At 37.8% G+C, this 20,110-nt stretch overlaps 2 protein-coding genes and 1 long non-coding RNA gene across 3 annotated transcripts; 1 reads left to right on the forward strand and 2 right to left on the reverse strand.

Annotated features, from left to right (window-relative positions):
* Positions 1-760: 760 nt before the first annotated feature.
* LOC103713581 (Transducin/WD40 repeat-like superfamily protein) lies at positions 761-5,950 on the forward strand. Its single transcript, XM_008800560.4, has 6 exons — positions 761-1,139; positions 1,519-2,007; positions 3,515-3,736; positions 3,833-3,917; positions 4,707-4,817; positions 5,411-5,950. Exons 1-6 carry the CDS (start codon positions 1,023-1,025, stop codon positions 5,782-5,784), a joined length of 1,398 nt encoding a protein of 465 aa, XP_008798782.4. The 5' UTR covers positions 761-1,022; the 3' UTR covers positions 5,785-5,950.
* Positions 5,951-6,131: 181 nt separating this feature from the next.
* LOC149768125 (uncharacterized) lies at positions 6,132-7,996 on the reverse strand. Its single transcript, XR_016399940.1, has 3 exons — positions 7,864-7,996; positions 7,658-7,771; positions 6,132-6,212 (listed from the first exon to the last, which is right to left on the reverse strand). It is a non-coding gene; the product is annotated as an uncharacterized LOC149768125 (long non-coding RNA).
* A 20-nt stretch (positions 7,997-8,016) lies between these two features.
* CAT9 (cationic amino acid transporter 9) lies at positions 8,017-16,261 on the reverse strand. The gene is made up of 8 exons (XM_008800561.5): positions 15,922-16,261; positions 13,963-14,372; positions 12,665-12,841; positions 12,235-12,459; positions 11,975-12,151; positions 11,570-11,806; positions 9,471-9,560; positions 8,017-8,496 (listed from the first exon to the last, which is right to left on the reverse strand). The coding sequence occupies exons 1-8, from the start codon at positions 16,154-16,156 to the stop codon at positions 8,353-8,355; spliced, it is 1,695 nt and encodes a 564-aa protein (XP_008798783.4). The 5' UTR covers positions 16,157-16,261; the 3' UTR covers positions 8,017-8,352.
* Positions 16,262-20,110: the final 3,849 nt, after the last annotated feature.

The following is a 20,110-nucleotide window of genomic DNA, read 5'->3' on the forward strand; positions in this document are numbered from 1 at the left end:
GCTTGGAGATCTCAGTATGGAAGCATAACTCTAAGCAGGTTTAATTGAACAAAGCAAACACCAAGAGCTTGACAGTAATTTTAAAAAGTATTTAAGAAAGGTTTATAAAAATATTGACAAGGAAGTTGATAGACCCAAAAACATTCAAACCATGATCTTAGCAAAAAAAAAAAAAAAAACTCTAAAGAAATGCCTCTATACTATGTTTGGAAAAAAAAAATAGTTTCAAAATCAAGAAATATTGCTTTTAGAATATATATATATATATATATATATATATATATATATATATATATATATATATATATATATGGATACTCATGATTTTCAGTAACAAATTCATGAAGTGAGAAAAACAAATTTCCAAAGGGCTGGTAACTGGTACTTTTCTATAATTTTTAAAGGAGATTTTGCAAACAAATAAAATCTTTTTTCATTTTAGAAATTGAGTATAATTTTATTTTTTTCAAATTCCATATAGTTTTCTGAAATTTAGACAATGCCTATCTAAATTGGATTTTCTGCTTTGCTTACTGGCACATTGAAGATTTACACAAGATTTGAATAGGGCTTTCATAGATTTGTAGATGACAAAGTTCAATAAAATGTAGCTAACATAACAATTAATCATAAAAATGATTAATAATAAATATATAGATAAACAACTAACAATGTTTTAATTTACTAGAATATGTTAAACGAGTATAAAGTAACGTATTGGCAACCTTATATAAGATTTATGTAATTATTTTATTATACTAACTATATTTTAAAACCAGTTATTCACGATTTCATGCAAAGTTTATTTTTCCAGCGCTCGAGCTTCCGAAGCCGTCCGAGGTGCGCCCTCGCGCCCCATTTCGCATTGGTCGGCGCTCCTGTCGCCGGATCTCTGTAAAGACCTCTCCGGAGCTCCGCCGCCGCCGTCTTCTATAGGGGGTTCTCTCTCGCCGAGATCCACGAGAGAAAGAAGCCCTACAGAGATTTTTTACTCGCTAGGCTTCGGATCGAGGCATCGATCCATGGAGTTCACCGACGCCTTTAAGCAGACGGGCCCCTGTTGCTTCTCTCCGGACTCTCGATTCCTGGCTATTGCCGTCGATTACCGCCTCGTCATCCGCGACGTCGTCTCCCTCAAGGTACCCAACGCTCTCTACTGGCCGGCGTTAGATTTCTCTTCTGACACCAATTTAATCAGTTGCCTCGCATTGAGCTGCCCCTTTAGATTTGGATACTAAATTTAGTGGAAAAAATGTGATTTTTTCAGCCGTTTTAATGCCAATGGTATTTAGTATTAATGTCTTGTTTTGCTTTCGAGCGATGCTCGTCTTTCTTACTTTCCCAAATTACCAAGAAGATGCTTGTCAAAAATTCACCGACCTGAAGAGGCATCAATGCTTGTCAGAATGTCTCCTTCATCAGAAACAGCGGCTTTACCAAATTCAGTTTCGTTTTCTGCTTCCTTTTGCCCCTCTCATGCTTTGAGTTAATTTACGTTTTGTATTGCTATGCTCTCAGGTCATTCAGCTCTATTCATGTGTCGACAAGATAAGTTATGTCGAATGGGCCCTCGACTCGGAGTACATACTCTGTGGTCTTTACAAGCGACCAATGGTGCAGGCATGGTCGTTAACCCAGCCAGAATGGACTTGCAAGATAGATGAAGGTCCTGCAGGAATTGCTTATGCGAGGTGGAGCCCTGACAGCCGTCACATACTGACCACATCGGAGTTTCAGCTGCGGTTGACTGTTTGGTCGCTGGTGAACACTGCTTGTGTCCATGTGCAGTGGCCGAAACATGCCTCAAAGGGTGTTTCGTTTACCCAGGATGGGAAGTTTGCTGCAGTCAGCACTAGGCGTGATTGCAAGGATTATATAAACCTGCTCTCCTGTCATACATGGGAAATTATGGGTACATTTGCTGTTGACACGATAGACTTAGCAGGTGTTGAGTGGTCTCCAGATGATAGTGCCATTGTGATCTGGGATTCACTTCTTGAATATAAGGTAATCAGTATATGCATTATCAAAAAGCTTTTGGCATCGATTTCTTTTTCTTTTTCTTTTTTTTTGATACAGTAGTTTGTTTGCCTTTTCTTAATTAGTAATGGAAGCTCTAGAGTTACTCAGAGAAGCTGCAACAAAACTGTGAATTTCTTTCACAATCAATCATTCCTACTCTGGTAGAAATTTTCTGGAATTGTATTGCTAGCTTGAGTCAAAAGAGTGTAAACTTTGATATGATTTGTATTAGGTTGATTGATATGATATGTGTTTTGTTACCTATTCTGGAGGAAGAGGACTGAGCTGGAAGAAAGAATTATTGGCAAGATCACAAAGTTAAAACTCAGTGCAGGAAACTGTGCGAAGAAAAATATGCAGAATGGATTGCCAACATTGTACCAGTGAAGAATTAAAAATAGGCTGATAAGGATCTGCTTTTCTTTTGACCGGAACGAGCTTGGCCCCAGTAGCTTCTTGAGCAATATCATCTACTTGAAAAATTGAGCTTCGAAGCTTTATTTGTTCGAAAGTTGGATAGTGAATCCTATCTCTCTCAAAGGTTTCAGTATATTCATTTGCTTTATAATGTCATTTTTTCTTCCTTACTCAGTGAAGAAGAAAAAATAAGCAGATAAGGATCCGCTTTCTTTTGACTGGAACAAGCTTGGCCCCAATAGCTTCTCGAGCGATATCATTTACTTGAAAAATTGAACTTCGAAGCTTTATTTGTTGGAAACTTGGATATTGAATTCTATCTCTCTCAAAGGTTTGAGTATATTCATTTGCTTTAGAATGTCGTTTTTCTTCCTAACTCAGTGAAGAATAAAAATAGGCAGATTAGGATCTGCTTTTCTTTTGACTGGAACGAGCTTGGCCACAGTAGCTTCTTGAGCGATATCATTTACTTGAAAAATTGAACTCCAAAGCTTTATTTGTTGGAAACTTGGATAGTGAATCCTATCTTTCTCAAAGGTTTGACCGTTTGAGTATATTCATTTGCTTTAGAATGTTGTTTTTCTTCCTTAGTCATGTATATTATTTACAAGATGCCATGGGTCTCAGTTGATTCAGATCATTTAGTTAGCAAAATTCCATTTACAGTAGGTGAATCTGTGACAGAGTGAAATCTTTTTCGTTTCATTATCAGGGTGGGCTTTGGGGATTGTTGTCAACCATAGGATGAATTTCCAATCTAACTCCAAGGAAAGAATACCAGACCGACAACTCCAGTTATAAGTGTTCACAAGTTTTATTTGCTCACAGGCTGATTGCTAATTGACAGATATTTCCTTGAAATCCTATCAATCACTTTCAGTCTACTCTGCTTATAATCTAGTAGGCAGACACATGCTTTATCAAACCTTTGAGGGTTTTTTTCTTTATAAACATCTTCTTTTTCCTAGTTGTGCAAAAGCTATTAATTTTCTATTCCATGGTCCGCAAGATATCCAAAAATTTTCCTTATCTCGGCCATGAGTATTTTTTGAAGGTAATACTGCTCTTGATACAGGTTTTAATTTATTCTCCAGATGGGAGATGCCTGTTTAAGTATCAAGCATATGAGAGTGGCTTAGGCGTGAAAACTGTTGCCTGGTCTCCATGTGGCCAATTTCTAGCAGTGGGTAGTTATGATCAGATGTTACGGGTATTGAACCACCTGACTTGGAAAACTTTTGCAGAATTTATGCACATCTCCACGATTCGCAATCCTTGTAATGCTGCCATTTTCAAGGTAAACATTTTTGTTTATATTAACAATTTTCTTTTTATACTGTGCTGCTATCACAGGTCTAACAGTAAGCATAATTATATCGTATCTGTTTTGTAGGAAGTGGATGAACCTTTGCAACTTGATATGTCTGGATTATGCTTGACTGATGATTTCCCTCATAATATACAAGGAAACAGTCCTGGTGCGCACTAGGCTATAGAAATTATTGGTTGATTATATGCCATCAATATATGTTATAAAATGAAGCAATTACTAATTAAGAAGAACAATTAGAAGAAAGATACAAATGATGAGGTGGCATGTACTTATACATGACATTGTAGCACCTTTTTTTTTTTTAACTGTGAGAATAGTATAGAGGCAAAGCAACTTCAGTTAATAAATTGTTTTTAATAAAAAAAATATAACATCATATAATTTAGTCCAGATTTTATCAACTCTCTGATTTGTTCGACTGGCAACAACATAATTTAGGGATAAAAGAAATGCTAGTCAATGTACCATTTCAAGCAATAAGTTACATATTCATCACTCTCCATACAAGAAAACTGCATCGAGAAAGAAGATATTTAAGGGGCTCCTTCATGAAAGCTGGCCCTAATCATAATTTAGCGCCACCTTAATTTCATACTATCAAATCTACGAAGGGATCTGCTGAAATTTGATGAGTAAAGGAGCGCACAGAGAATGATTATGGTCTCCTTTCTTTACTAGGTAACATCTATCAAGAAAATGAGGTGGTCAGTTGACAAGGGGTACAGTAGTTGAGTTGGTGATTGTAATGTCGGTATATACTCTAGGTCCAGCAATTTATGAATAGGACTAAGAATTTTTTATTGTATGCTGAATGGTGATGTAAATTCTTTTGCAATACATTTTGACTACATTAGTGGATGCACAAGTACTTAGATGCCTGTCTTTGCAAAGGGTCTTTGTTAACCTTTTTTCTTTCTTTGGCTTTCATTTACAGAAAATGTTGCAGAGGGAAATTCCAGAGTGAAGTACAAAGTAATGGATTTTCCTATTAGCTTGCCATCCCAAAAGCCAGCCATAGATAAGCCCAACCCAAAGCAAGGCATTGGTTAGCCTCTCATCCCTTATTCTTAACTTAATGAAATTTCATTTTCTTTTCCATGTCTTTATTGTAAGAATGCAGGGGCCAAATCTCCCAAGTTCTGGGCCTGAATAAGTGATATATCTTTGATAAAAGTTTTCATTTGAATTTTGAAGTATTTCTTTTTCATGATTGAGTATTATGTTTCTTGATGTCCGAGATGATTCTGTTATAGCAAAAGTCGCATGCCTTATATATCCTGTAAACTTTCTGTAAACTTTGTGAACCTCCCTGATCATACGGTTCTCGCTGGCTTAGCATTAGAAATATTGATGTGTCAAATTTCAATAGTTCTGATATAGCTGTTCTGCTCTTAGACTGTGTTGTCTGAACTAGGAGGAATGTAGATTTTATCTGAGTGTGAATATGAGGCTAGTATAATGGTCAAACATAAAAGCAATAGAGTAGCTATATATTATGTGTGGAAAACATGGGGTCTGCAGCTCCTTTTGTGCAGAGCAGTTTTAACTTCGTAATTTTGGTTATGTAGGTTTTATTAACTTCGGTAGTAAGGATATGTTAAAACATTGTCAACTTCTTTGACCCATACAATTTTGCAGGTCTGTTGTCGTGGAGCAATGACAGCCATTATGTCTTCACTCGTAATGATAACATGCCAACTGTGCTTTGGATATGGGATATTTGCCATCTCGAGCTTGCTGCAGTTTTGATGCAGAAAGAACCAATCCGTGCTGCAGCCTGGGACCCAACATGCCCCCGCCTTGTTCTATGCACTGGGAGCCCACATTTGTATATGTGGAACCCATCTGGAGCATGCTGTGTCAGTATTCCACTTCCAAACTTTGTTATCTATGATCTGAAATGGAATTCAGATGGAAGCTGTCTTCTCCTGAAGGATCGAGAATCTTTCTGCTGTGCTGCAGTTGTGTCTATGCTGCCAGATTCCAGTGAAGATAGTTCAGATGGTGAATGAGGTCCCTTTCGTGTCTAAGTGCATATCTTTCTTTTTGTGCCACAAATTGTGCTTTAGTTCAGTTTCCTGCTCCCATGGGTTACATTATTGCGCTTTAATGATGAAATCTGTCACAGAATTCCTATTTCAGTTTTATAAGAAGTTAAATATATTCTCCTCGCCGGAAGCTTATGTTTTCTGTAAATCTCATCGGTAAAGTTTTGAACACAAATTTGCAAGGAAGGATCCCAGTTCTCTAGGATTCTGTTAGAGCTGCATTCTTTTTTAATTTTTGATGACAGAGCTATTATGCTCCTACTTATGAGTAAGTGATCGGATATGTGAATAAGGTCAGAAAAAGTCATTACCTTTTGTCCAATAAACTGCATTATTTCATCATATTTTGGATCTATTCTGTTGTCTAGGAAGTCTGATCTTGCTGTTTGAGCCTGAAAATGCAGCATGAAGTCAGCTCAATTTCAATAAAACGAACTAGGGTAGAAGCAGCAAAAGTGGTTGTAAAAATAAAAAATGTAGAACTATGATCAAAAAGAGATTTTTTTTTGTATAAGTGATTGAAAATAGATTGGTCTTAGAATATACAAAAATTAGATTGTGGAAAACAGGTCTCTAAGCAAGTTTTTGAAGCATGTGTGATACCCAAGGGGAAAGGCTCTGAGTACTGAACATTCTTTTAAAGATCAGTAATCCAACTCTCAGTTTGCTTGATTTAGATTGGGCATGTTAGCTTCCTGGCCACATTGGTTATCCAATTGCCTTTTTCAGCATAAGATCTATCGTGGGGATTCCCTTTGTTATTTTTTTGGATGGATTACTTATTCAAGTTGGTCGTGATTCCCAAATTACTCTTTGATGAGTGTTTTACTTGCATATTATGCGTATCTATTTTATACAATTATTATCAGATATTTCGTATTTTTTCATATTTTTCTCATATTCTATAACGACATAAAAAAAAAGAGACACGAATCCAAGAGCCACTGACATCAACTTTTCTTTTCCTCAAATCAACATTTTTTTGTCTTCATTTTGCCACTTTGAGACAAAATGCTCTTCCCACATTAAGTGAGAACCATGTCCTCGATATTTTAAATAATGCAACAACTTCTATTGATATATAAACTTATTTCTTGTTCAAAAATGTGAATTGGGTTTTAATGAGTTCTAATATAAAGCGCCAAGCAATTCCACTCCGTCCTATTTTTAGACTTTTGTGCGTCATTTGGGTCATGCCAGATTACCTTCTGTTGCTCCAATTTTATTACTGAGTTTCTCCTAGGAGATCACCAAATTACTTAACTATTCACATAGTGTGTGGATGGTGCATACTTCTTAGCCATTCACCAATTGTAGCAACATGTCTAGGCTCTTAAGTTACCCATTCCAATTATCTAAACTTGAATAATTATAGTTTCTATCGGTCTCACCCCCCTACACTTGCTGTATTTGACGAGATTCTTTCATGCTAAAATGTATTTTTGGGAAAATATATTTTTGGGGTTACCTCGTAGAATACGCGTTCTTGATCTTTCCAGTTACATCCAAGCAGGTGTTGATCACTCATCACCATTACCTGTTCTTTTTTGTTGGGGGGGAACAATAACCTGATCCATTGAAGAAGTAGAATGGCGGCATTCCAAGAAGGCGTCACACTGTTTTATTCAATCAAATTCTGATGTTATAGAATGGTGGCAATTTCACATTCCTCTCCATTACAAAAAAATGTAATGGAGATTCCATTAGACACCTAGATTCATGCCACCTCATCCCTAAGCAAAATCCAAGGGTGCTAAAAAAACTTCAAGAAACAGGGAACATCCAAACAAAAGCAAAATTTTAACCATACGAGGGAATGGCGCAAGAACAAGGGAACCTGGAGGTGCATCAGGTAGAAGCAAAATTCCAAGCAAAATTGGATTTGGATCGGTAGAACCGCGAGTCATGTAACGATACTTGAAGATCCATCGATTGAAATTTTCAAGAAATGCTGCGACAAAAGATCTGGGGCCATTAATTAAGAAAGCAACCAGGGAAGGGACTTGCAAAACCAATGGTTTTCATGCGACTTTTTGCTCATACCATGGGAAACATGTCAGCAGTACGCCACATACTCCATAACTCATGACTACAAATCAATAAAACCAGCTTGTTCATGTAGATCAGATACTGCATGATCTAACAGAACTGGAAACGAGCCCCTATCAAAGAAGAAGACAAAGTTGATGCCTGAAATTGGACAAACAAGAACTCAACCAGTTATATGCCTGTATTTAAGATCTTTATATCAAATTTATATACATATATGAGTATATGAATGCAAATGAGGGCCCCACAACAGATTAAAGGCCATCAAAAAATTGTGTTGATTTCTTTTATCATACAGAGTAATACACCACAAACATACATAATGCAGAAGAAGTTGGCAATTCACTCAACTTTCTCAAACAATGGCACCATATCAAAACTTCCTGGATTGGTTGATTTGATATGTAGAGGACCCAGTGTCCCCATCACCAACTGATGGGGTTAAATCAAGAGATGTTTCGGTGATCTCATAAGATGCCTTAACTAGGCTGCCTCTGAAGGAATCCCATGGTAGATTATTGAGTGCTCTGAACTCACCACATTTGCATTATATTGACCATAAATGGCATAAATTCCAACTGAGATGAAGCTGACGATGATAAATCTAAGCCATGCTTCTTCATGGAGCTGCAAGCACAGTTGTTCCTTATGATTAGCCAAATAGTACTAGAAAATCATTTTTCAGCTTTTCGTATGGTAAAAGGTCTCAGCATGGTGAAAGCTCACAGCTATGATCATAAATAATTACCAGAAGAGAGGAATTCATTTAATTGCAGTGACAATGAAGGTCAAAACGAAGATAATGACTAAGTAATTTAGGAAAACTATCATGACATCATTTCTCAACTGATCGAAATATGAAATAATACAAGTAAATTATAAACATTATCTGAGGCACTTCCCTTCTCTTTCTTAAACAGCCAGTCCTATAAAGTGCAACTACATCTCTTAATAAGAAAAACAGAAGAATCAAGAAGACATATCAATTCAGTGAGTGAGTAGTGCTTAAACGTATGATTTTTGTTCACATGAAAAGGTCTCATTTGATCTTGTTGGCCGTATTCACACCCGTCGAGTGTGAGCCGCCGTTGTACCAAAAAAAAAGTCTCATTTGCCCTATTAGTATTCCTTATGAGGTTGGCATTTATATACTCCTGCAAAAGAAGAGTCACGGGAATGCATTGATGAAGCATTAGAAGTATATGAAAGTTTGCAGCAGCCTCCTCTGCTGTCTGGTCTCGGACGGGAAGACAGAAACCAACCAGTCAGGGCCCAGTAGGTACATGTGGTGGGGCTGCAGGTCATGTCAGCTTGGTTCAAATTGGGGACTATGACATGTCTTCTTTCATCAGCATTATTGAAACAACAGAAAACTTAAAGAGAACATAGATGTTAAGCAAATTTCTTGCCCATGCAAGTAAACAATTTCATATCAGCACCTATAGTACAGACAAAAGTTCAGAAAATATATTACACATTTCCAGATTCAAAGTACAATGGGCATGCCACACTTTCTTCAAGAATCAAGACTACAGTTGATTCTTGTAAGCAATAGTGTGAGTGTGAGTTTGTAAGTGTAAGATGTGGATGGAGATGTGTACCTGAGCAAACAAGAAGATATTGAAAAAAATGGAAGCAATTGGGACGACAGGAACCCCTGGACATGAGAAGCCAGGTGGATCTGAATAAGCCTGTAAGAAGCAAAGAAAGTGAATGAGTGAAATTTTCACAAGAAATATCATAAACATCGAGGCAATCACATAATAGCAGGCAATATTCCAGTAATTAATGCAGAGAGTTGACAGCCAAGAAATCAATAGTCTGTAATGCATGTGCGCAGCGATGTAAAAGAAAGCCTTATAACTAGATTTTCAGTGAATTACATGTGTTAGCAACATCTGGAAGGAAATAGCATGACAGGAGATTTCCATAACATCGAAAAAGAGTTCAGATGGCCTGCACCCCCAGCGTGCAGGGGCTCCACCCCAACCCCAACCACCGCTTCCTTGCATATTCCACCGCCCAAAGCTTATCCAACCTCTTCCAGACTCATGCATAATTCTCAGTCTGGGTATGCATATCAGAAGCCATCCTCAAAGTACATCATCTTCTTTTGGTTAAAAGGTGAAAATTAATGATCTACGGCATATAATTTCATTTTACCTGCCTATCTTACATAGGATAAATTATAGCTGACTAAATTATAACCCTCAAGTCTCAGCAACTCAGCTAGTCCCAAAAGACACCTTTTTTTTTGTGTTAAAAGGATCCAACCAACTGAATTAAAACTTTCACTATTAACCTAAACTTGGCCATTCAACAATCAAATATGCTCATACTCCTACTGAGGAAAGAATGTGGATCAAGTCCAATGGAAAGAAGTCATATAACAGGATGAGTACTTTTTATGGCAAAATGCAGTAGCAATATAAGAGTGGTGCCAACTTGTAACATGTCCCAGTAAAGAGAGATGCTTGAATCAATGTCAAAGGAAAGAGAAAGGAAACCCTAAGCTAGCATGGATTTAAGTTGCGAATAAGGATTTGCAGAAGCTCATAGTAAAACGGCTAGCCAGAATACCCTGCAAATGAAAATTCACAAAAGTCTACTCCAAATAACAAGGCTTAACGGTTATGGTTATGGCATGGAAACCAAACCATGAAAAGTCTCGTTAACTAAAAATGCTCTATGGTTAAAAAGCAAGCTCCCTTTTTCACTTGAACATTTTATGCCCTTACATCACTAATGCTTTGTTCAACTAGCAAGTTTAGCAGTGCTAGCAGTAAGGACATATCTGAATAATTAGAATCAATGCAAGTGTCATCACCACATAACAAAGCAGCATCTATGCTGCTACTTATATAGGCTATTGTCGCATCAAGGTGTCGTATTGCTAGATAACAATAACAGGTTGGGTTGCAGACAGGTGGCATTGAATGGGTAATGAACTGGATTCTAAATCAGCTGCATTGACAATGCCTGGTCCATTGTGGTCTCTTATGAACAAGTTAATGTCCAACTCACCTGAACGTAGTAATGACAGATTCATTTTTAATTCCCGTCAAGATCCTCAGATTTATAATAGTGAACATCAATCCTCTTAGACAGAGAAGTGTTCTTTACATACCCTTGTTTTGTTCAATATAAAAATTTTGCTAACATGTCGCTTCAGTAGGTCACCACCACAGCACAAGGCTTCCACGAGACACCCAGCCCAACCTTATCCATTGCATGTTGGCAGGTAAAATCACGTTGTATCACACACTCTTGTTGATATATGAACTATGAGAATACACATGGAGATTGCATTATATAGTCCTATCATTGTTTGAAGAAATAAATACGCTACCATTTTATAAGAAGTCAAGAGATGGAAATGAGATGAGCAATTGAGATCAGTTGTATGGTTAAAAAAAAACTTTGCTTCCCTTGAGTGCAAGAAAATGGAGAGGCCTCATTATCAAGCATACCATGACACTTTAGTTTTGAACATCAAAATGGTTGGTTCCTAATACATTTATATCCCAATGTCAGTTCCATATAAACTGTTTAGATACCAACCCTGTTTCTTATCACTGCCTTTTCACGTAGAATGCATATTACCGAAAGGAAAAGGAACAGTAACTAAATTAATCAGACTAATATTGCAAGTCGTTAGAAACAAGGATGGCCCACTAACATCAAAAAATGTGGCACTCACTTGTCGAAAATGAAGCGCAGCTGCAGCGAGAATTGCTATCACTATAGCAACTACCAAAAAGATAAATGAGCCACCAAAGCGGTAGCAGATCCCAGCTCCAAAACCACAGCAGGCAACTACAACAAGACTGATAATTCCTTCATGCCAGCTAGAAATGCACATTCTAGAACCTTGGCTTCCCACTTTATCCTTCCAACGGAGGGTTATCACACAGGCTGAAACAACAGAATAGCCAGTCTGGAAAACAAATAATTAGATATTGGCGATGAAAGATGGATTGCAAAATAACATGTTTATGGTCGGTTGTTTATGACAGCAAAGCAATCACGTGCTAAATCTCTGAATATGAATTCAAAGTAGGGTACAAAACATAAAGAATTCTAAACAAAGGAATAAAGCATATACCAGTGTACCGACTGAAAGAATGTGTGAGAGTTCATGCACATTAAAGAGACCTGCCATGATACCAGCAACACAACCAACCCAAACCTGAGAGTGGATAGGAGTATGCCGTGTTGGATGCACCTTAGCAAAAACTGAAGGTAATAAGCCATCCCTTCCAAGCCCAAGGTACAAGCGGGACTGCACATGGTAAACAACAAGCTCTTTACTGTTTAACTCAAAATCTAAATGGGTGCCAATCATGTTGGAACTCAAGCCCTCACCTGAACATACAAACCGACAAGAAGGGTAGTAGTAAGGCCAGCAATAGCGCCTACGCTAATTAAAATTGAAACAAATTTCAGACCCTTAGCAGTAAAAGCTTGAGCAAGAGGAGCATCTTCAGCAAGAAACTTGTATGGCACCATTCCAGTTATTACCAAGCAGACAGCAACATAAAGTATTATACATACAAGAAGGCTCCCCAGAATGCCAATGGGCAAGTCTCTCTGAAAGAAAAGGAAAACGAAAAATGAAGATGGTCAAAAGATCCAAAAATTCTGCATTTTGGTGGTTTCTACCTCAAGGAAAAAAATTGCTGACCTTGTCTAGAAAAACTTAAAAAGAATGGACTATCAAACTGCTGATAACACTTAAACCCCCAATATACCATAAAATATTTAACTTTAACCAATTAACTTCAAGCAACACTACCTGTGGTCTTTTAGATTCCTCAGCAGAATTAGCAATTGCATCAAATCCAACATATGCAAAAAATACTACAGTCGCTCCAGTGACAATAGCTTTAATACCATTTGGAGCAAATGGTGACCAGTTAGATACGTCTATCTCAAATGAGCCAGCAAAAATGACAACTATGACAATAAGAACCTGCAGTACAAATGTCATAGTTTCAGCAAGTCTGTTGAAAAATGAATTTAAACTTCAACACTTACTATTACCTAACTAACAAAATTTAAGCCCGACAAGTAAAGATTATAGAGTTTTATGTGTACAAGACAACCAAAGATAAATGGAAATTAAAGAAACATGGAGATTGTAAAAAGACACTTGCAAAGACTGAACAATGATGAATGCATATTTTCAAGAAAAGCAATTGCAAACAAGAATTATAATGGAGGAGAAAGATAACATTTTCATGATTTATATATTTGATAACATTTTCATGATTTATATATTACTAGCTAGAAACAATAGGTAATTGTGTAACCAGAATATCAACATCAGAGTACTAAGCTACTGAGCTTGAGAAAACAATCTGTCCCCAGGCTGCAAGAGCAGTTGCTAAAGTCAATTTCAAAAATCACAGTTTAATTATGAGTAATTCAGGTGCAAGAAAGGCATGATAACAAATATTTGAAATTGAAACACTAATTGCAAAGAAGACAATTAGCTACTTGAGTTGTCTCAGACATCCAGCACAATTTTTTTTTCTCACATCATTTTGCTACCTAGTAGTTTCTTTAGAATGCCTTCAGCTCTCTCAGAACTATCCAAATGCTAGGAGAGCCCAGGGAATAAAACACCCAATGGCAGACTCCAATTTCTTAGAACATACAGTAAAATGTAGAACATTTCATCTAAACATAATGAAATCAGAAGGGTATTTTTTTGGTCAGGGAGTCCATTCTTCATAAGGTACTAATAACCTGAGAGCATCTCCTTAAAGACTCTGTGCACGTAAACACGTGTTTATGTGCCTGCACATGTGAGAGAGGAAAGAGGAAAAGCTCTCTTCATGAAAAAGGGACCCATTTGGTGGATAAGTTCAAATATCTTTATGAAAAAGGCTTGTATAGTTTAATTATGTTGCACACAATTTCCTATTACTTTGCCTACACAAAGATGATTATTACAGAGCACCAACCCACACAAAAATTTACAGAAGAACTTCTTTTGACCATTGCAAGGTGCCAAGCTGCACGATAGACAAAATATTACCCATTTAACAAACTGGTGGAAGAGAATCATACTAGTTCATAAAGGATTACCTTTGTTACTGTCATAACAGAGTTCACTACTGATGATTCTCTAACACCAAAGCAAAGAATCATTGTTAAGATAATGAGAAGAATTGGAGCCAATATGTTAATAGAGACAACTCCTCCAAAAAGCTCTTTGCCACCTCCAATCCAGCTAGGGATATGCCCCTTCAAGACAGAAAATATTTCCAAAAAGGATATGACATAGCTCGCTAAGCTGCGGGCGATGCTCGCCGCACCAATGTGGTAGTCCAGCATTAGTTGTGTGAAAACAAGAAAGGCTGTGAGCTCATTAAATGCAGCATATGTGTACATGTATGCTCCACCAACCACAGCAGGAAATCGTGATGATAGCTCCGCATAGCACAGGGCATTGAGTACACATGCAGCTCCAGCAAGAACAAAACTAATTGTAACACCTGTATTCAAGTAGGCGATGGATAAGTAGCAGGTACAGACAATTCTTCAACCAGAAAAGGAGAAAATTGAATGTACAAATTAAATAAGTAGATTAAAAAATTATAATAGTCCTTGCTTGCCAATCTTATCCAGAAGACTAGTGCAATTGCGCTTTCAGTGCGAGTTCTCAACAACTTTTAAATTTAGGCATTTCCCCTTTAGCAATAACTTAAGGCTTTCAGATGTCAAATTGATAATGAAATACCGGGTGCTTAAGCCATTAGATTTATTTAAAATCATATGAAAATTTAGCCCTTGCAGAGCCATGCATGTATGCTAGTTTTTACACTAAAATTTATATATATGCAACCATTTGGCTGACAGTTGCTGATTTCATTGTAAAAGTCAAGATTATGAAATTTGGGTTAACACAGTTTAATCGGACCATGGTATTTCTCGCTTAATCTTATATTCAATTGACATTTGATGTAAAGGAACAAGTGACTGAAGGCTAGCACGTGAGCTATAGAACTGCTCCAGAAACCAACTAAAGGTTAAAAGGCAACATGGCCTTTGATGATTTTTAAGCGGCTGTTGTATGCGATCGGTTTTCTGCAGTTACCAAGTTTACAAGAAAGCAAGGCACAATCAGAGACATCTGCAACACTTCAACGACTATCCAGACTTTGTATGAAGAATTCTCATGGAGCGAACTTTCCATGAATCTCTTGTATCTTGATTCTCCAATATGATGATCATTCCACCATGAAGAATCCCCTACCCTATACTCGATTATCTTTGTGCTAATCAATCTTATTGGTTTGTTTCACTTATTTGTAAGTTACCAGTCTCCTTTTTGCTTCATTTCTTTGTGTTATTCTCGTTCTGCTAGAAATTGTGAAGTCCTCTTGCTGAATAAGGCCGAACCCTGTCTTCTTATAGACTGAAACCGTTGATCGATCTGCTCGTTTTGGCACACCAACAACCCAATCGATCATCAATTAGTTTCCCAAGAAACAACTATTGTTGGATAAGAAGCCTAAACAAAAAACACATTTTTGCTCTGGAGTTCTTATTTTCTTTCCACGCGATTGCCAATGTATGTCATACATATTAAGTTTTTCACCATTTTAAAGAGGACTTAACAGCAAGCATTTACCATTTATTTCCCTTTTTTTCATATCTAGACCCAAGAAGTTCAGATTTTCATGCATAAACTGATAAACCTGCTCAGGGTTCGCTGAGATACATATAACAAGATTCCACTGTCATTCAAGCTAGAGCTTTTAATGGTAATTAGAGTACTCAATGATAAATTACAAGATTTCCAATTCTAAATCTATCATCCCAATAGAAATTTAGTCAAAGATCCAACTTATTATTGCATTTCTAAATTAAACCAATCAAATTCATGTATTCCGTGATAAAAATGTTATTTTTAAGTCAACAAAGAGGAAATTCGTCATGATAACTGGAGAATACATTAAGAAACAAGATTCTAGGTGCATGCCCACGGATAGAAGGACCGGATGCTAGACGAGGAAGGGAGAGAGGAGAACCAGGACTCACCCGGCCCGGCATCGTGAGCGACCGTGCCGGTGATGACGAAGATACCGGCGCCGACGGAGGCGCCGATCCCGAGGAGGATGAGCTCGAAGAGACCGAGGCCACGGACGAGGACCTCGCCGTGGACGGCGGCGGCGTCGGACTGGGATGCTAGGGTTTTCCTCCGGAGAGCGGAGGACCAGAACCCCGAGCAGAACGACCGGCGGGAGGAGGAGGCGGCGTTCTTTTGCCCTCCCATGGCGAAGACGAGGGAGACGGGATGCCGCGCGGGTCAGAGGCTGCGCGATTTTTGGCCACCGGGTTCCAGTGGGCGTGGGACGAATCGGGACACTTTTGTTGTCGCGATTCACAATCGCCACGTGTCAACAAATGAAAGCAGATTCTGGAATCTTGTCATCAACCATTGTTTTATGATAACCGGGCAAGACATGAACTCACTAGTTTTTTTTTTTTTCCATTGAGCCTCTAAGACTATCCGACCACATCATCATATTTTTTTTATATATAATTTATTGAACGAAATCTTTTACGATCGCCAGCTGCTATAACACTTGTTCCTTGCAAGAGAAGTGGTAGAGATCTCTCTAGGTGAAACATGGACGGCTACTTAAAATTCCGATTGCCAGGGACATCAGGCAGTTGTCGTCGAGAGAGCTCGCATCCAGCTGGTTGAGATCATCAGGGCTACTACAATAAGTTCATTTGGGATGGTCAGGGACATCTGGAACCCCTGCTTTGCCGCTTCAGCACCCAGATTCCTTCTTATTTTTTGGGAACCCCCATCTTTCGACTATTTAAAGGTGAATTTCAATGGTAGTGGTTCTGGATATGGCGGCAGGTCGGTGTGGGATTTGTGATTAGAGATCATGACTCATAGATGATTGCTGCGGGCAGGTGGAGCACCGATGGGCTATCAGCTATAGGGGTGGAGCTCATGGCAGTATGTAAAGGCATCTCCTATGCGAAACGAAGGCTGGAGGCTGCGTGCTTCATCTTTGAGGGAGACTCGGCTACAATGATCGACTGGATATGGAAGGAGGGATAGAGAGGGGATGGGAGTCTCTTACTATGCCACATCCGTTTGATTCTGAGAGACTATATTGCCTTCGAGGTAGTGCATGTATATCGGAAGATGATAAGGGCTATAGATGTATATTGCGCAGCACTCCGAAGAGATTTTTTTGGCCACATTAGGGGCACTCTCTTTACATTCGTGTCAGATTGTAGTTCTTGATTATGCTGGCTGCACCTACATTAATATAGGATGAGCAGTTGTACCAAAAAAAACAAAGTTTTGATTGAAAGTTGAAATCTCTCTTTATCTCTGCTTTACGAAAGCTGTAAACAGCAGAGTATCGGAAAAAATAAAAAATAAAAAACAAAAAAATCAGATCTATACGACACACGAAGCTCCATATAATTGCCAACTTTTTTAATACCAAATTGATCTCCAAATCCTAAAACTGATAGATAAATAAAAGTATGATATAGAGTAAGTGAGCACTGATGAAAAAAAAAAAAATCAAAAGAACGCCTTTTGAAACTGATAAGCTTCTTGCATTTAGGATATAGACTTTATCGAGCTAAAATATCTATCAATCAGATCAAAGTTGGTCGATCGGCAAAGAAAAAATTTTAAAAAATAAAAAAATAACATTGAATATAGAACATGGATCGCTTGTCATGTATGTCTCTTCATAATCAGAGAACAATATAGATCGATGTCAAAACCTATATTACTTTGATAATAGCTCATAATTTAAAGAAAAAGATGTCAAACTTGATGAGAAAAAAATGGAGAAATGCAAAGAAATAAGAAAGAAATCACTCGATAATCTTTGTAGTACCAGGTTTCACCGTTCTCCAGTTACTAGTGGAGAATTGTCACTAATGTAGGAGTTGATAAGCCTCAATCCGAAACCTTATTACTAAACTAATGCTCTAAAATCGCCGCCCAATGCTTCGCTCCACCTCCACAAGATACTGATTTGTGGGTTCTACTTTTCTAGGACATGGTATACTCTATTCAAGGATCTTGGTTGTGCCAAGAGCGCCATTTTTTCCAAAAAAGATTAAGCGGAATGAGGACTCTTGGGTGCAGTATTGGAATCAAAGCAAGGACCATCAAGAAACTGATTGTGGAGGAACTAACCTAGAAAGTTGATGGGGAAGGAAGAGTGCATGATCACTTTTTTTTTCCTAATACCCTTGGGGACTAAAAGATCAATATGGCCATGCTATGCTATATTTATACTAAATTTAGGATAACTAAAATCTAAACTAGGAACAAGAAGGAAAGAAAAAAAAAAAAAAGGTTTCCCCAAATCACTACACCCTTGATCAGTACCTCCCACAATATCTCTAGATCCTCCACGTCCATCGTAATTACAAAACTCTCAAATCCTAGCCACCTTATTAGGTAAACCTTTAGTTTTCTTGTACAAGATATGCTTGGGCTTTGCTAACAGGGCACATAGAAACTACGCAATGCTTGATGGCTTGGTTTGGTCTTGGCCTCTTGGGCTAAAGGGGTTATACAAGCACCTCAAGAGGCTCCCTTTTTTTGCACCAGCAATGTGAGACTAAAGAAAATCACTAAATCTCGTCAGAAAACTATAAAAGTGAATAAAATTATGAGGGTCTTAGACCTTAGAGGTCTTTGCAGATATCACTGCTTTGACAGTCGATCATACCAGGGATCTATTGTCATAACATTTCTAATGGTAAGCAGCCCTCCATTCGAAGGAATATGATGGTAGAATGTCCATCAGATATTTTTTTGCTTTTGTTCCAATTGTTCTCATGCGGACTATATGATATGTGTAGTCATAATCGAGTCGTTTTGGCTATTGAAGTGTCCCAGGGTGTCATTAGTTAATACACTTGGTCAGTTGTGAGATGTTGAAAGTTAGGCATGCCTACAGACTTCTCAAGGAGTTGCACATAGAAAGCAGATTTGAACTTCTCATCTAGAAGATCAAGAACATTGTCATCCCCCTTCGCAACCTCCTCCTCTTTCACATCCTTTTCATCCCCGTCTATTATTGCCGATTGGCGTACCAGCGTCGAGCACTTGCACAAATGTGGGAAGCAAGACCGGTGAATCATAAGTGTGCTTGCACAGTTGAGGGTTTCGACGACGAGAACGGGCATGAAGTGCTGCTGTTAGTTGAGTCCTTGAAGACCAAGAATGTTTGCTTCCATCTAAATCTGGAGAGAAGGGCGGCGACGTGATCTTTCTGATAGTCAACCATATATGCAAAAATTATTTTTCTATACATTATATATTTTTAATCATCAGCTTCTCACAAAAAATATTTCGGTGAGAAAATTTGCCTGTGAATTAAACGAGTCCTTAGTTCAAAAAAAGAAAAGAAGAAGAGAAGGGTTAGTTGTCTTTTCACCAAACAATAAAATATTTAAGATTTTACGCATTTTCAAGACGTAAACAATTCATAATCAACTAGTTTATTGTTATACTAGCTAGATAAAATTAGAATAAAGAATTGTGAATTGGGTAAAATGAGAATACAAGTGTCTGATTTCGTCCGAAGCTTGAAACTTATTTTGGCAACTTTGTAACTTTAGAGTACTAATGGGGCTGACCAAAAAAAGATAGAGAACTGGTAAAATTTATAGATATATAAGAAAAATTCATCTTTCATTAAAAGATACCAATAAGTTAAGGCGAGTAATAGAAAGTATGTACAATGGATGTTCAAAAAGAAATTGTGATGATAAAAAAAATATCAACTAAGATGCATAATTGCCAACAAAACCTCCTGCTAACATCCATAGCCCAGCATACGTTTTGATTATAAAGCTCCATGTTGTATATGAAGCTCATGCCATCGGGCAACTCGGTAATAAAATTGATTTGAATCCAACCTCTACAAGGGCACTGAGTTAATTTTGATTCCACGTCATAATTATTTTAGGGGTTTCTAACAGCAATTCAAAATATTTAGATATCTCATGCCATCACAACATACAAATGTACACATGCATCATGCATGCAGTGCCACTTAGCCAAAGATTTTCTGTCCATTTGTAATGTACCAAAGGCCATATAATTAGGTATCAAATTCCACAATTTTGGTTCCACTTATACAGATCCAGTTACCCCCCTTCCCTTGAAGAACTCTCTAGTCCCAATAGCACCATTAAACCAACAACACCAGACGGTAAAAAC

This window comes from Phoenix dactylifera, chromosome 3, assembly GCF_051530095.1.
Source record: "Phoenix dactylifera cultivar Ajwa chromosome 3, Ajwa_hap1_PhDact_Kaust_v1.1, whole genome shotgun sequence".
Lineage (NCBI taxonomy): Eukaryota > Viridiplantae > Streptophyta > Magnoliopsida > Arecales > Arecaceae > Phoenix > Phoenix dactylifera.

What these genes read in the sequence shown, in the direction of transcription:
- LOC103713581 (XM_008800560.4), top strand. Translation starts at nt 1,023, where the DNA reads ATGGAGTTCACCGACGCCTTTAAGCAGACGGGCCCCTGTTGCTTCTCT. An exon ending in GTAATGCTGCCATTTTCAAG is followed by an intron (nt 3,737 to 3,832) that starts GTAAACATTTTT and finishes TCTGTTTTGTAG; the next exon opens with GAAGTGGATGAACCTTTGCA. An exon ending in CAACCCAAAGCAAGGCATTG is followed by an intron (nt 4,818 to 5,410) that starts GTTAGCCTCTCA and finishes ACAATTTTGCAG; the next exon opens with GTCTGTTGTCGTGGAGCAAT.
- CAT9 (XM_008800561.5), bottom strand. Translation starts at nt 16,156, where the DNA reads ATGGGAGGGCAAAAGAACGCCGCCTCCTCCTCCCGCCGGTCGTTCTGC. An exon ending in TTGTCGGTTTGTATGTTCAG is followed by an intron (nt 12,152 to 12,234) that starts GTGAGGGCTTGA and finishes TACCATGTGCAG; the next exon opens with TCCCGCTTGTACCTTGGGCT. An exon ending in CTGCGCTTCATTTTCGACAA is followed by an intron (nt 9,561 to 11,569) that starts GTGAGTGCCACA and finishes TGCTTCTTACAG; the next exon opens with GCTTATTCAGATCCACCTGG.